Consider the following 17,744-nt stretch of genomic DNA (forward strand, 5'->3'; position numbering starts at 1 on the left):
CCGCTGATCCCGCCCAGCTCCAAGTCTACTGCATATCCAATGGTCACACCCAGCCTCTCTCTCCTGGCTCCTCTGTCTATGCTAGCCATTTCCTCTGCCATGCCTCCCCTGGCTCCCTTTAGTCCCCTGTCCTCTCCTCTGTTAGCTCCAACCAGCAATTCGGATCTGCCTCAGATCTTCCAGTCTTCAGCTCAAGCAAGATGATCCCCTGGCTCCACCTGGGGCCGCTGAGCCCATCACTTCACCTCGGCCTGCCTACCAACCAGCTCCACCTTGGCTCCTCCCTCCCCTGGCTTCACCTGGGATCATCATCCTTATAGCTCCACCGGCCTCTCTCATCCTTCCGGCTCTGCCTGGGTCAGTTGTCACTCTGCTGATTCCACAGACTTCCAGGCCTTCAGCTGTGCCTCATCCTTCCAACCCTTTCGGCTCCATCAGTTTCCGCATTCCCTCCGGCTCTGCCTTGTTCCACAGTCCTCCCGCACCCTGGCTCCACCTCGGCCACTTATCACCGTGTCTCCGCCTTAGCCTCTAGGACCTACGGCGTCACCCGGTCTCTGTGTCTGCTCGGCTCCACCTGGGTCTCCAACTCTCCTGGCTCCACCGCTGGTGGTCGGACATATGACTTCACATAGGCTCCTCACATCCTTGGTTCTTCCTATATAGACCTATATCCTGGCTGTGCTCTGGGTCACTCCCTTGCTCCTCCCTCCATCATCTCCTCCCAGGGTCTCCCCTCAATCCTCCATGGTCCTTCCCTCTGCTGACTCCCCCATTAACTCTTCTTCAAATGGAATTTTTTTCTGTTTTTTCCCCCTGCTCCCAAGACTAAGGTGTAGTTTCTGTTTATGGCTTGAGGATGCGCCATTCAGCCTATTGTGTTCACCTATGATTCTCATTTAGTCTGTGTGTATATATACTCCCTGTTTTGTTCAGTGTCCATTCTTATGTCTATTAGTATGTATTTGTTTAGTGGTTGTTTTTCTCCTGAGTCAGACATACCTGTTCATGACCGGTTTCACATTTTCAATGTTTAATTTGCAGGATCTGTTAGAGTGGTTATATTTTTTCATATTCCCTATTTTCCAACTTTATGGACCCAATTTTCATATAATGAGATACTTGAGTGTGGCAGTGGATGAAATTACCTGTGGTGATTGTTGCAAAAAAAAAATGTTGTGATGAAGTGTTTTTTTTCTGTTTTTGATCTGCAGGTTTGCTGCTCTCACAACATTGCTGTCTGATGCATTAAAACCAAATCCTGTGAGGTTCATATGACCCTGATAATACTGCGCGTGACTGTGCTCAAATCTCCTGAGATCAGAGGAGTCAATGCCCAGAATCCAGCTGTCTGCTCTTTCATTTAGACACATGTACAGCCCTGCAGACACAAAAATCCATTTCACAACCAACAGCTGAAAAGTGAACAGACTTTGGTGTTTTACCAACTATGTGTTTTGAAAGGATTACAGAAAATGTCTGATGTCACATCTATTTGAGGAATTGCTTTGCATTCTTTTGAAATTTAGAACAAAGTTCAGAAGGTACAGCTGCTGAATACACATTGTGTATTTTAATGGCATGCCAAATAAGAGGCCAATAATGTACCATGAGAAAACTGATAAAAAACAAAATGCATTTGATGGGATTTCAAGCACACCATCTGATTCTGTTCATTAAATCATTTGAAATAATTCACTGACAGGTTTTAAGCAGTTAAATTGCTGTGCTTAATAACCGATTATTTAAAAGCTCCCAAATATCATCTGTATTGCCTTGTTAACAGGATTTGGTGCATATGGTGATGGAGATACAGTTTGTAGGTGAAGCTACGCTGAATGAAACACACAGTGAGACCTGTCCTTTGACCACCAGTCTGTTTTTTTTTTTTTTTTCTATTTAATGAAAAGTTATGCATGGGGGAAAAATGGGTGCACCTTATCTCCTTGAAAATATAAAACGCAGACGGAGCCAGAGCAATCAGTAGCCAGTGCATTTCCCATGCATCCACACTTCTTCTGAGCAGGCCCCACCGTGCATTTCTACATCCAACGAGCACATTATTACTATCTAGGAAATGTGCTTCATCCTCTAGGGTATGATAAATCCATTCCACCCCAGACTCCATATGCTTTTTACTGATTAGGTGAGAATATGAGGAATGCCAAGCCAGCCTCTCTCGTTCTCTCTCCCATTCCATTCAGGACATTCCCATGAGTAATATTCTGATGTTAATGACCTCAAAATGTCTTCAAAGTGTTGTAGTTATACATTTCTGCCATATTATGACTGAATTTTCCCACTGAATTTCCAGTGGGAAAAAAACTGCAAGTTTAGAAATATCATGGGAAATGGGAAACACTCACAACAAAGTTAAATGCTGAAACCTCTGGGTTTGCTGTCATGTTTCCTTCATTCTTATGTAAACTCAACAGCATGTTTTTCAAATGGCACTAGCATTCAGACAAGAGTCAATATATGCTAAAGATATTTTTTATAAGAACGTTTCAACTGTATGTTTCATTAATGTCATGTCAGGGAAATATTTAAATTTAGACAATATATTAATTACAGAATTTGTTGGCAAAAACCATGGTTATATATTTGGTGTTTGGGGCGATTCTGGGATTTTTTTCAACTGGGGGGCACAAGATGGGCCACAATTAATAGAGGGGCCAATCTTATGTTGTGTTTATATGTAAAACTGTAGATATCCGAATCATTGAAAGTTCAGTAAGCTTTGAAAAACGCAATAAACAGTGATAGCTTATTTTCTTTTAATGGCATTTATTCAATGCTGTAAATAAGAACCGTCAAATTCAATTTGTATTAACTTTTCACTTTTCAGAAGTGAAAAACTGTAATAAATACAAGAATCCAATCTGTGAATAGAGTACAACTCACAAAAATAATAAAACTCAACATTAGGTTATATAAATCCTCACAACTTTATATGCTTGGGCAAAAATAAACAAATAGAACAGCCTTATTTATACAAATACAGAAGTATATTATTCATATAATAAATACACAATTAATTAATATAACTTTAATAATTAAATACAATAATAATAACTTGTATCCACATCCTATTAAATTTTCATAGCAGCATTTGCAGAAAATTTGCATTGATGAATAGACAAAATCTAAATATGCCAAGGCTAATTAGCCTTGTGCATATATGATTTTATAGGCCTACTATCATATCCATACGTTCTGTTAGAGGTAGCTACTTTTTCAAAAGGGTATAGTTTAACTACATGCAAATTAAATGAATCTTATAAAAACAGTTTAGAATAGCTTAATTAGTCCAGTGTTATTTTAGTATTATTTATTTATATATAGGCTATTATACATTTTAGTAATATTTTATTTACATTGCTATTTATATTTATGTTTTTTATTTGAGAATGTTTCTGTAGAATTCGTAGATTCTCCTCTACTCCTGTATTGTTTTGTTTTGCACAGCTTCATGCAGCTCGTAGACTCTGATCAGAGGCGCCGGCGCCGCTGGTTCCGTGCTAGCAGTTTATTAGCAAATGTCGCAATCATTTTTTATTAACTTTTTTAAGTTTAATTACAATTCTTATAAAGTCATTATCGAGTCATGCGGTACGACACCGATTTAATTTAGAGTATTCGTTCTCAATTCAAAGTCAAGTCATTTTCTTCATTTATTAGAAATCTTTAAATTCGCGTGCAGTTACGTAGCCTAACTCAAGTTGACCTCCACCTCTGATATTTACATCTTTTAAAGTGTGGAATGTGAGATAAACATAAAACGATTTGCTTCGGCATCTAGTGTGCAATATCAATTGCGTATCGGCCGAAAAAAAATCACTACACAGGAAAACCCTGATTGTGTAATTATGTATTACATTCATTCAGCCACAGAGCATTGTAATGACATCGAACCTGGTCTGTCCTAACACTGGAAGACGGTGCCAAAATCTAGCGCTGCAACAACTCGCTAAAGAAAAAGGAATATAATTTAGCTCAACTTACCATGTGCTTATTTTTTGTTTGAAAACTGAAGCTCACTATTCGAGAAGCATCGCCGAACCGTTAATTATTCAAAAGCAAGCCGAAAGATATAATTTGAAATTTTGAGTGACAGACATGTAGAAGTGTGGGGGCACACCCTCCCCTCCGCTTCCGGCTCATGTTATTTCACCTTATTTCGGAAAAAATATAGTCAATGGCGAGAGACAACTTATCTTTTTATTCCGTCTGAACTGTGCCCTGAATTACAACTATGATGTTTGTTAATTTAAAAGATAACTTTGAAAGTCAAGAAAGTCGCAGTTTGTCATAAAACAGAAGAGTAACATTTAGTTTTATGTGAAAATCGCTCAATGAACTACATCTCTCGTCTCGCACCGTACGTCACCATCCGTTGCTCGTATGTGTGTTGTGCAGTCTGGTACAAAACACTCAGGCATGAAGGCGTAAAGTTACGATTATAACGTAAGACTTAGGAAAAAACGACAGACGTTAGCTTCAGTAAAGTTAGCTTCATTCATTGAGAGAAAAGGTATGACGTCACATGTGCGCCTTTTGGGTTTGTAGTCTTTGTAATTACGTATTTTCACAGTCTTCTTATACCTCAACAGTTTTACATCAAACAGCGACTTTCTTGACTTTAAAATGTATCTTTTAAAATGACAAACATCATATGTGTAATTCAGGGCACAATTCAAACGAGATCAAAATATTGGTTGTCTCTCGCCATTGACTAGCCTACCATACAATATTTTTCCGAATTAAGGTCCCATGGTGTTCCAGCGGAAGGGGAAGGACTTAGGCTCTCTATTGGGGGGCCAATCAGTTTTCAGGAGTGCCCCCATGGCCCCTCCCCTGTCTACGCCACTGGGTGTTTCATGGGCTAGTTGCACGTGGCCGCCATTTTAGATTTCGGATCAGTGAGTGTGTGCTTAGACACTTCCGGTTTCGCATTACGCCCGGTGCAGGGAGCCGGAGAAGGCATAAATGTATCTTTTATAGTTGTTTATAGAATCAATTATCACTTAAAATACTACTAAGATCCATATTACTATCACACGAGCCAATGGCAATTAAATGCACGGATGCATCAGATTAATGAATGAAATACAACTGTTCACGAACAGAAGATTGTATTTGACTCATGCTGCATACACATACGCAATGACAATTATGCCTACTGTAAATATAGATTTACAACTACGATTAGAGTTGTTTGCATAAAATGCACCGTGAACATTCACATGTTTGCCCTGTGATAGGCTACAATTTATCTTGCATTGTGTTTCACTGGGGCGTGTTGTCACAAAAGTTCATCTGTATCTTTTTTTTTTCCCTGGAGTCTGGACTCATCTGTTTGAATGTGTTTTAATCTAAAGGTTTCTGCATACATTTTTGAAATAGTTTTTGTAGACAAATATAAATTGTTCCTACATTATTAACTTCTTTACAAAAAACAAATTACAGCATACATGTGAATTCCTTCAAAACCGTTTAAACGCATCGTAGCATGTACCTAATGAAGGTGGTTGAGTGAATATCCAGAGTGTGTGATGGAATAGACAAGAAATAAATTATTTATATACAGTTTTTATTTGTTTCATATTTGTAGACATAAACATATTTTCCATATTTACTTTTTTTATTTCACAGTTTTGATGACTTCACTAATGTCCTAGTCCTAGAAAAAAAAAAGAACCATCCTGAATTTCCTGCATCTCTTCCTAAGGAAAAGTCTTGTGACGTCGACGTCAGCCTGCGGGAGCCGGATATCCGCCATGACCGGGAAAATACCATATTTGGGCATTCTTAGCAGGAGCAATGGCAGCTTACATTGTATGTGAACGGCTAGCTTGACGCTGAATATTGAGTTTTAATGATCGATATTTTGACATTTTCAGCCCATGATCGAGACGGATAAGTGCTGGATTGGAAAGTATATTTTTTAAAATGTCAAAAAGCAAGTGCTAGTGACTTATCCGTCAAACCACAACCAAACCTAAACCACTTAGCACGGCTTTAGCATCCTCGAGACCATTCGTGTATTTTTTCCGCTGTTCGTAACCCTCCGACGCATAACCGGTATCGACCGATCTCCATGCCCGAGCAAGGCCCGAGAATGAACAGCTTCTCCCTCGGTGAGTTGTGCTGGCTCTTCTGCTGCCCACCCTGTCCGAGTCGCATCGCGGCCAAACTAGCGTTCCTGCCGCCCGAGCCCACGTACTCCGTCCACACGGACGCGAGCGGCGCGACCAGCCTGCATCTCACCGAGCGCGCCGACTGGCAGTACTCGCAGCGCGAGCTGGACGCCGTCGAGGTGCTTGTGACCCGAACCAGCCGCGGAAACCGGGTCGGCTGCATGTTCGTCCGGTGCGCGCCCACTAGCCGCTACACGCTGCTGTTCTCTCACGGGAACGCCGTGGATCTGGGCCAGATGTGCAGCTTCTACATCGGCCTCGGGTCCAGGATCAACTGCAATGTGTTCTCCTATGATTACTCGGGTTATGGGGTCAGTACCGGGAAACCGTCAGAGAAGAACCTTTACGCTGATATCGAAGCGGCCTGGCAGGTTCTACGGAACAAGTGAGTGTTTCTGAACAGGTGCTTCTGTGTTTGTGCGCCAAATACGATTGGTCTGTGTCTGTGTGATGTTTTCATGCACATGTATGTATTCCAAAACACTGTCTAATGCTTTGCTGTTTTCCTTCTGCTATTCAGGAATGAATGGATGTAATGTGAAATGAGTGAATGCTACTTATTGGCTCATGAAGTTCCTTATTTTCTTATTTGATGTCTTGAAAAAGTCTGCATTCATCTTATTTCATGAAACACCATTATATTGGGATGTTTTTCTAGAGACAAACTGGTGATCGGTTTGTGTGAATATCGGTTAAGAAATATCAAACAAGTGCAGAACTGTCTATCATTTTTGCAACTAATATTAAGCATTTATTATTAAGCATTTATTATTATTATTAATAATAATAATTTTTGTAGATGTAGTAATGTCAGGTAAAATTCTGCATATCGGCTGTCAGGTTGCTTAAACGTCATTATTGGCATCAGTCATAAAAAGTAGGGATGCACGATGTATCGGCCACCATATCATTATCGGCTGATATATGTTCTTTATTAATATTATCATTATCATCCCGATCAGAAAATTTGGCCCATATATTAAAGCCGATAGGCTGAATTATGGATTATTTCCTTCAGCTGAGACGCATCAGATGCACACCGATCGTCATGATGATTTTGAATTGCTTGAAATATGATTGAAATCACTTCAAAAAGTCTGCCGTAAAAATTGTGCGCTTGGGACATGGCTTTTAATGCTGAGATTTTTTGTTTTGTTTTTGTAATCAGGTTTTCGGAACTTATATGGAGATTTAGATTTATCGGCCAATATATCAGTTATCGGCTTTAAAATGTAAAGAATTATCGGTTATCTGGATCGGCCAAAATCTTCATATTGGTGCATCCCTAATAAAAGGACTATGATGTTAATAAGGTCCGTTCACACCAAGGATGACAAAGATATAGTTTTAAAAATGGTTCTAAATTTAAAAGAATAGCAGACTACACAAAATACAGCGATAACAATATCATTAGAATCACTGTTCTCATTCTTTTTTTTTCCAGTTGATGAATAAAAACATTGACAGCCAATCAGAATCTGTCTGACTTTAAAAGAGCTTGAGAACATAAATTGGCAGAATAGAACTGCAGTGCGCACTAATAATAATAATAATAATAAATGTTATCGTGCGTTGATATGGATGCTAATAAAGTTATCATTATAGTTATCTTTATAGTTATCTATCTTGTTGTTTCTTTATTAAGTGTCCTGTTGATTTAAATACTTGGAACCTCTTTGAACCAGCTCACTTGAGCTGAGTGATGACATAACTAAGTTATTGCATAACTACTCAAACGCATCACATCCCTGTCTGTGAGCCTTGTAAATTTGAATAACAAGTTTTAAAAGCAAAAAGATTTGAAAGTTAGAATTCGACCGGGTTTTTTTTTTGTTTAGTTTTTTTTGTTGGCTGGTGCTGATACCGATGTCTAAAGCAGAGTGACTGATGGCTGATAAGATCCCAATATTATACTGTATATAATACTTACAATTGGTTGTGTAAACTATCTTGTTAAAATGAATGACCATTTACAAAACATTGTCAAAATCCACACACACACACAAAAAAAACTAAGTACTAATTATTTATTGACTTGTTGAAGCTATAAATAGTTTGGGGGAAGTGGAGAGAAACTGCTTCTGGTTATCGATATAACAGTCACCAGCAGTTATAATAAAAAATAAAAAATGTAGCAGTCAATTCACATGTGATATCTGTAAATAAAAACATTTTGTTTTAGACTGACAGTGCAACGTGAAACAAGAATGGGATATCTGTCAGTTGAATGATGGCAGTCTAGCTCTTGGTAGAAAAGTCTGCAGACTTTATTGTATTTTCTGTGCTGAACATTAATTGAGTTTGGTGCTGAGAGCATTGCAGTTTTATTGGTAGGCTAACTGTTATCAAATTAGCTAAAAAATATTTCATAAAAATGGGATGTGTAGAACTTGTCAGATGCTCTGTTTCTGCTTTCCACAGTGTTCTGTGGGTGCAAATACCTGTTAGCTTGTGTGAGAGATATCTTCCTCTATATTGATTGGTCATCATTAGGTCAAAGTTATCTGCTGGTCTTTCATGCTGATTCAGCCCTTTGGTCAAGTTGTTGAGGACTGAAGTCTGGTGGACTAATGGGTTCTCTTTAGTATTATCTCACTAAATTTTTTTGAGTACCATTGGGTAAACCCATCAATTAATCAGTCTGAACAACAGCTGACCTCATGTTTTGGTCCATGGACAGTATTTTAACCATTGGACTTTCTCCTAACCACACAGAATAGCTTATGTTTTCTTCCAAAGGGACAAAATGCCCTTAGAGACTGTTTTATAATCCTCTTACAAACTCATTAGAAAGTTGTTTATGGCAGATTGAAGATAATTGCATAAGGTGCCTTGTCTTTAGTAATATAACAGGGCATGTTTACACTGGGGAGTGTAAATGTCTGTAATTATTTTTGAAGTAGGAACATTATCATTTGTTCGCACATCTGGCAGTGAAGGTTGGTTGAATATAAAATATGAATGGCTTGGATTGTTGCTCTGTAGGCGCTAGGCAGAATAGGGATGCACCAATACCACTTTTTCCAGAACTGGACCGATACTTTCATTTTTGGTACTTGCCGATACCGATACCTGTATTTTCACTGCATTTGTAACTTTAAAAAAAAAAAATATATTGGATGGAGAAACCAAATGAATCCTATAGTTGGCTTAATTTGTTTAGCAATTAGGCCTATACAATTTCCCTCGGTTATTTTCATGCTTAATCAACCCTGCTAAAATGTATTGTATGAGCTTCTTTTACTTTCACTGTTCATTCTATTGCTCTATCATATTTCATCTAGCCTATCATTTATTTGCACAGCACATAGAGCTGCTCCAGCAGGACTCAGTGCTAAGAATTGGGTCAGTGGTTCAAATGTTATTCTAGTGAAATATCACACTGAGTTCTCTATTCCAATTTTGATACTACAGCAAAAACTACTAGCCTAATTAATGTAAATTTTACATTATTATTAAAGACAAGTAAGCACAAGTAAAGACAATGGCACAAAGAAAGGCTACAAATGAAATAAACAGTGTTTTGGGGGGTTTTTCAGGTGCTAGTTTTTCAATCAAGCTTTCCAGGAAATCATAAGGAAGTTAAGTATTTTTCATTATGCCCATAAGGAAGCTCAAATAGTGCTTCATAGCATAAATATAAATTATTTATAGGGTCATTATTCATAGTTAGTATGTTCATCTTTGTACTAAATGCTCATGTTGAAACTGTTCTGTCAAATTTCGGGAAGTAGCATTGTTTTTAGTATTCACTTTGTTGCTTAGTCTTGTTCCTCGGATATACACTCACCGAAAGGATTATTAGGAACACCTGTTCAATTTCTCATTAATGCAATTATCTAATCAACCAATCACATGGCAGTTGCTTCAATGCATTTAGGGGTGTGGTCCTGGTCAAGACAATCTCCTGAACTCCAAACTGAATGTCAGAATGGGAAAGAAAGGTGATTTAAGCAATTTTGAGCATGGCATGGTTGTTGGTGCCAGACGGGCCGGTCTGAGTATTTCACAATCTGCTCAGTTACTGGGATTTTCACGCACAACCATTTCTAGGATTTACAAAGAATGGTGTGAAAAGGGAAAAACATCCAGTATGCGGCAGTCCTGTGGGCGAAAATGCCTTGTTGATGCTAGAGGTCAGAGGAGAATGGGCCGACTGATTCAAGCTGATAGAAGAGCAACTTTGACTGAAATAACCACTCGTTACAACCGAGGTATGCAGCAAAGCATTTGTGAAGCCACAACACGCACAACCTTGAGGCGGATGGGCTACAACAGCAGAAGACCCCACCGGGTACCACTCATCTCCACTACAAATAGGAAAAGAGGCTACAATTTGCACGAGCTCACCAAAATTGGACAGTTGAAGGCTGGAAAAATGTTGCCTGGTCTGATGAGTCTCGATTTCTGTTGAGAAATTCAGATGGTAGAGTCAGAATTTGGCGTAAACAGAATGAGAACATGGATCCATCATGCCTTGTTACCACTGTGCAGGCTGGTGGTGGTGGTGTAATGGTGTGGGGGATGTTTTCTTGGCACACTTTAGGCCCCTTAGTGCCAATTGGGCATCGTTTAAATGCCACGGCCTACCTGAGCATTGTTTCTGACCATGTCCATCCCTTTATGACCACCATGTACCCATCCTCTGATGGCTACTTCCAGCAGGATAATGCACCATGTCACAAAGCTCGAATCATTTCAAATTGGTTTCTTGAACATGACAATGAGTTCACTGTACTAAAATGGCCCCCACAGTCACCAGATCTCAACCCAATAGAGCATCTTTGGGATGTGGTGGAACGGGAGCTTCGTGCCCTGGATGTGCATCCCACAAATCTCCATCAACTGCAAGATGCTATCCTATCAATATGGGCCAACATTTCTAAAGAACGCTTTCAGCACCTTGTTGAATCAATGCCACGTAGAATTAAGGCAGTTCTGAAGGCGAAAGGGGCTCAAACACAGTATTAGTATGGTGTTCCTAATAATAATAATAATAATAATAATTATTATTATTATTAATAATAATAATAATAATAATAATAATTAATAATAATAATCCTTTAGGTGAGTGTATGTATGTGTGTATATATATATATATATATATATATATATATATATATATATATATATATATATATATATATATATATATATATATATATATAAATATAAATTGTTTAACTGGTCATATTAAAAACTTAACTACAATATGATTCAAGTTACATTCTCTTCATTAACCATTAAACAAGTTATATTCCAAGTGCACCACACCTGAAGTGATAAACATGGCTTGTTATTTTTTAAATGTCTTTGCAGAAAATAGGCATGAAATATGAAGGCAAATATTGTATAAACTGATCTTAAACATATCCTATATGCTCATAAATAATGAAAATAAATAAAGAAAAATGCTAAGCATTTCTTTGTCAAAAAGTAGACATTGGGTCTCATTCACTAATAATTGCTTGGATTATTTCGTATTTGTACGCACAGGAGAACTTCTCACAAAAAATCTCTGTCGGTAACCAGACATTTGATGGACCCCATTGACTCCCATAGTCAATGGGGTCCATCAACTGCCGTATTGTCAGCATGTCTAATTGTAACATTGGCTAACATTTTAATTCAAAACTGCGTTTTCTCAATTTAAAAATAATACAATCGTGGCAAAACATTAAATTCGAATTAATTGAAAAAATCTGAAAAATTGCCCAGCCCTATCTGACAGGATACATTAAGTCGGAGTCTGTTGTATGTTTGCTAGTGTAAAAGTAGTAAGTAATGGTATTCTTTGTAGATTCCACAGTATGTGCAAACATTTGCTATAGATGTTAATGTCATGTTTATTTGCTGATGCAAAGATCATAATCACACTGAACTGTATTTCAGAGTTGACAGAGTAATTTAAAATGTATTGGATTGTGAAATGAGTTTAATATTAGGTGAATGCCAGAAACAACAGTCCGAGGACCCTCAGTGCTGCCTGCTGATTGTGGCATTTTGAAATTGTTTTATCAGTTCTCCAATGTTATTGGATAGAGCTTTTTAAAAACATGTTTTTTTTTTTAAGAAATGTAATTTGAAAGAAAGCTGTTAGTCCAATCGCTTGGAGTAATACTCGGCCATCAACAAGCCGTATGGTTTGCCTTTCGTGTCTAGCAAAAACTGTGCTGTACGAGTTATATGATGATAAAGTATAATATTTTGGGTATTTTTTATACATTTTAATATTTTGGCATTAGCGATGCTTAGTAATTTACATCCTCCATTATAAGTTTAAAGTTTAATAATCTGAAGTTGAACTGTTATGTTTGTATTCAATGCAAAGGTGGAAGCCTTCAAACTCATTTGAATAAATTAAAACTCATTAAACTGAGAACATGGCTCTCAGTACATTTTTAATGCTAATCTGTTTTAAGTATTACCATATCAGCACCTGGCACCTTTTTGAGGCCATTTTTTTCCTTCCAAACATTTTGCCTGGATTTATCCGGGGTGTTTGCTCAAGTAAGATAATACACAAAGGATTTGACTTTTTAATGTGTCATTTACCTCCTCTGCGCTTCCTCCTGGGGTTTCTGGCCTGTGTTTGGTCCATTGTGCATTGGCAAGTCCTTTTCTTTTTATGGAACGTAATGCATTTCAAATAGGCAGAATTACTTGGACAGTCCAGAGGAATATCCTTTTTTGTCCTTTTTGAATGCCGTGGCCTGTTGGGAGCATTTTCTCCAGCTTTAGTATGGTGAGCAGTTTGTAAAACCCTAATTTTGTGTTTCTTACCATTAATCTGTTGCAGTTTATGGTCTAGAAGTAACTTGTGAAATGTCTTTTTCGTTCAGTCAGCAGTGTTTCAGTCTTACGACCCTCTTCCGCCGATAATATTGTCTGTATTCTCTGCACCTGCTTGTTACTGTCCAGGTGTGTGCGGGGTAGCAGGGGTTTATGCACGTAATAAATTAACTTCAGAGGTTTTCAGAGGCAAAAAGTGCATCAATTAAACTTTGCTAAAGTCATCAGAAAAAGGAAAAAATGTTCCCCATAACAGTTTTAAAACTTAAAGTGTTCATTAAATTCAGCCTGACAGTGCAGGTTTCGCCGTAGCACTTCCATTGTCTTTCCCCTTCTCGGCGTGAATTATTTACAGTGCACCTAATGAACCAGACAGAGCTTCCGCGAGATGTTGGATGGCAAATTCTGAGACTCGGTCTGTTACCTGCAAGTCAAGGTCTATTGTTGAGTCTAGTGCTAAAGACTAAAAGGTAAGAAAAGTAGCTGAATATTGCCACATTTTTCACTTTTGTATCGAATTATTTTCTTCCCAAAAGTACAAGTTAAGGTTTCTTGCATCAAAACCATAATTTAGCTTTACCTGATTAGTTTCCACCCTATTCCTGATTTCTTTTTGCTATACTGTTAAGATTTTTTAGAACTTAGCTACCTTATGATTTGGTTAACCTCTGTATCTGTGTAATTGTTCATCAGGATTGGTCGAGCTGATTTCTGAAGAGTTGTTGGTGTATCAAACTATTATTTAAAAAAGCACTATAGAAAAAATATTTATCCATTTAAATCTCATTGCTTTGTTTTGCATTTCATGCAGTCCTTAGGCAGTGGCAGAGCTGAAATTCTCTAGTTTGTGATGGGACAAATTGCTGCAACTTGGAGGCTTTCACTGGAAATGCGACAGTTGCCTTTGAGTTATGGCACTTCCACACGTGTGCACATTTTATTCAGCTTTGCTACTGTTGTAGCCCCAGAGCTTGGGAGAATGAAATGAGTCTAAAAGGTTTTAGAGGACAGCGCCATGATTACAGCACGTACATTGTATGCTCCAATGTAGTCTGAATACAATAGTATTCTTATTAGAAAAGAACATGAAGTTACATAGACACAGTGAGCAGATTAGCTAGGCGAGTTTGCCATTATTGTTTTATGTCCTTGTGTTAAGGACACCAAGATGTCGATCAAGCTTTTCCTGAAGCTATATGCAAATAAAACAGTATTTTTCCACTTAATGATTTTATGATGCTCGTATCGAACCATAAGATCCACTCCGAATGCGTTATGCTATTAAAAAAAAGCATACAGCCCCAAAATGTTCATTTCTTTGATTTATTTACCTTCAACCTTCAAGGTTACTGTTTCAACTGCCTATGTTGAAACTGCATTCATTTCAAGGCAAATTGTTTGCATGTCGCGCAGTCCTTGGGCAGTTTCTGTCAATAAATATTTCTTGCTATATTTCTTGGTCAATTTCCCTGTTATTATATTCGAGGAAGATTTTAAAAAGAAATAACTTGCTACTCTTTTCTTTTCTTTAAATTATGTTTCCCCTTTCACTAGAATGTGTTTTTCCTGCTTTTAAAGGCAAAATTTCCTCTGTAATCACTGTACTGTGTGCACTGGTCTCTCAGTTTGACTATTTAACTTTCCTCTTTGCTGACAGCCCTGCCCTGAAAATGATCTGCATGGCTGATCAATGGTGCACTCTTGGACGGATCGATTTTTACACTTTTCTTGAATTCTGGGATATTTCGTGCCCATTTAGCAGTCCGGAATGAAACATTTAAAATATTAAAATAAAATATTAAAAGCAACTAGAGTTTTAAATTTTCTGAAGAAAATGTGAGTGTTTTGCCAATGCAAAACTCTGCCACAATGCTAGGATGTTGAGTGGAATGTTACTTTGTGGTTGAAAAGGTTTTCTTGGTGGTTGCTTACTGGTAATTCTTGGCAATTCTCTCTGATGTTTTGGTCTATAGGTCCCTCCTTGTCTGCTAGTAGAAAATCAGGTAACACTTTATTTTACAGTGTCCTTGTTACATATGTTACATGTACTTACCATAGTAATATCAATAAATTATGCATAATTACATGCAACTAACCCTCAACCAAATCCTAATCCTACCCTAACCGTAAAGTAAGTAGATGTAGTTGCTTAATATTACTCAGTACTTAAATATATAATTACACTGTAACAATGATACCTTAAAATAAAGTGTAACCGAAAATCATAACCTTGCCCACAACAGTCAGTAAAGAGATAAGAACAAATAATCAAATTATGAGCAATAGCGCAAATAAATACAATAGAACAAACATGCATATGAAATAAACAGTGCTTTTCATGTTTTTTAGATGGGTCTAACAGTAGTTTAATCAAATGTAAAATAACTGCATAATCTTCACTGTATTAATTTAATATAAATAATCCTTAAAGTTATTCAGTCAAGAGTAGAGTGATCCCCCCCCCCCCCCCCCCTTCTTTATTTTGGGGGTTTGGGATTTCAGATCCCCAAGTATAAGCAATAGTAATTCTGACTTCAAACTTATACCCAGGAGTGAATGATCTTCCGTTTCCGTGGAGACCCTGCCCTGTCTATCACTCCAGTCACTGGATCAGCATTTTCGCAGACATTTTCCCATTATCCCAGCCGCTCCCCTAATGTCTCTAAAGAATAGGTAGGTGTGTGCCTATTCATTGCGTGCCATTTTTCCATTCCTGCCAGTTAATTTCAGAGCGACATCTTTTCATAATTCCCAGGAGGACGCACAGCAGTTTTAATCAGAGAACGTTCTCCGGTACGATTTATAGGATAAGCTTGAGCCTGAGACTTACATGGTCCATGGCTCCCCATCCCGCTTTCCCATTTCAGATTAAGGTTTTTCTCCCTTTGAACACAGGACATGGGGCTCCTACTAGTAAACCGTTTACAGCAAAGCAGTAAATCCCAAATGATAAGAGGAGCAGCCGGTCACTAGAACCTTCCAATAAAAACGGCGGCAAACTTACAAGGGTAGTTTCAGTGGTGTGATGGACTTAGATGGTTTTGCACCAACCAAATAGAAAAGGAGAAATGTGCTTCTATTAAATTACTTTGAGCTCAAGGCAGCACCAACTAGCTGACTCGAAACAACTCAATTTTAGTTGGGGTTGTCCTACTGACTTTTTTCTGACGTCTCGCCCTCATCTGTTAGGGGTCGGTCATGCTCTCAGATTCAAAATGAAATCGAGGTGATGGACTAAACGGTTGTCTTACTCTTAGATGTTTCTTTTGTTTCCTTCTGAAATAAGAACAGAATAACCGCACAAACAGTCTGAGTTGTTTTATACTGTTAATGGGATAGTTCACTTAAAAATTCTAATATATTATTTAATCTTCATGTTTCAAACCTGAATGCAAAAGATATTTTGAAGAAATTTGGGTTCCAAAACAAACCATTGACTTTCATTGAATGGACCAATATTGATTGAACAGTCTTTCTACAAAATATCATCTTTTGTGTTCTTCTACAAATTAAAAAGTCATACAGTTTTGGAATGACATAGATGAATAAATGAAAGCGTTTCCCCCGAAATTACCCGGAACAATTTGTTCCAGGAACTTTCTTCCCCCAGACCTGTTGCTTTCTGCGTTTCCACCGCAGTCTAATGTACCGTGTTAACCAATCAAACCAAGTTAACCAATCAAAATGCGGCATTAACTCAACCAATCAGCATGTTCAGTGCCTAAGTCCCACCCCCGAAAGTTCCTGAACTTTTGAAAAAGTACTATTTTGCAAGCAGGGACTTTATGAGGGGGAATTTTTTACCTTGAACTTCATTTAGACCCTGGTTCCTGCAGTCGAAACACGCTTGGAAATGCGCTACAGAATTTTCAATTTTGGGTGAACTATCCCTATACTCTTATCTGTAATATATTTGTGTCCCTATTGAGTGCTGCGGGAATGAGTCCTAAAATCCGGAAACGAGTTTCCATTTTTGAACTTCCAGTTCCATCATACAAATGTTGTTGTTGTTGTTGTTGTTTTTTATGGGTTTTTGGTTAAAAGCCTAAAATAAGGTCTGTAGTTCACACAAACTCAAGATATTTTCATGTTTTCTGTGACAAACAATACATCATCAAGACTCCACTCGTGATTTAAGAGTTTGTCTTGAAAAAAGTTTCTAACATGTGGATAAATAGGACTACAGAGGCCGTCTGAGACGTCATCACGACAGGTAAACTTATCTACTCGCTAGTCTACTTTCATAGCCTTGTTTTTATAATCGTGCACTTACTATTTTAAACTATTTAAGTTGTCAGATGCTTGATGGTGATATTGAAGTCATTCAACCTTGGTGTATTTCGTTTATAGCCTAATTTTAGCTTTGTATTGTATTTAGGCTTAAATTCTTAATATTTGTTGATTTTTGAAGATTATCTTGATAAACAAAATGCGTAACAATCATATCTTACGATAATACAAAAGCTAATGGGAAAATCCTGTTCGATTTTTGTGGTGGGAACCAGGGTGATGCAGACTTCCAGGTAAGGTTGGCAGCACACAAAGTAATCCAGGCAGGATAATGTTCTGACCTTACTTCCTTATTTTGTAAGTCTTTTTAAGTGTAGTTAAACCCCTCAGTATAACAACTGGCATTTGCTGAGGTAAACGTTTAGACCAGATCAAAGAAGGACAGTAGATTATCAGTTCTTCAGTGTGAGAAGTAGCTCAGTGGTCTCAAAGACCTCAAGAGGCCACCACAGACTACTTTCA

The 17,744-nt window shown here is 37.9% G+C and overlaps 1 protein-coding gene across 2 annotated transcripts in view; it reads left to right on the forward strand.

Annotated features, from left to right (window-relative positions):
- Positions 1 to 5,589: 5,589 nt before the first annotated feature.
- abhd17c (abhydrolase domain containing 17C, depalmitoylase) overlaps positions 5,590 to 17,744 on the forward strand; it is a 39,994-nt gene continuing 27,839 nt past the window's right edge. For both annotated transcript variants that reach the window (XR_014201830.1, XM_082154979.1), the window contains exon 1: positions 5,590 to 6,585. Coding sequence is in view for 1 of the 2 variants with exons in the window: in XM_082154979.1 (XP_082011105.1) it covers positions 6,101 to 6,585 (485 nt within the window). In the remaining variant the exon portion in view is untranslated. The remainder of the gene's footprint in view (positions 6,586 to 17,744) is intronic.

Source organism: Leuciscus leuciscus (assembly GCF_965113295.1).
Source record: "Leuciscus leuciscus genome assembly, chromosome: 2".
Classification (NCBI taxonomy): Eukaryota; Metazoa; Chordata; class Actinopteri; order Cypriniformes; family Leuciscidae; genus Leuciscus; species Leuciscus leuciscus.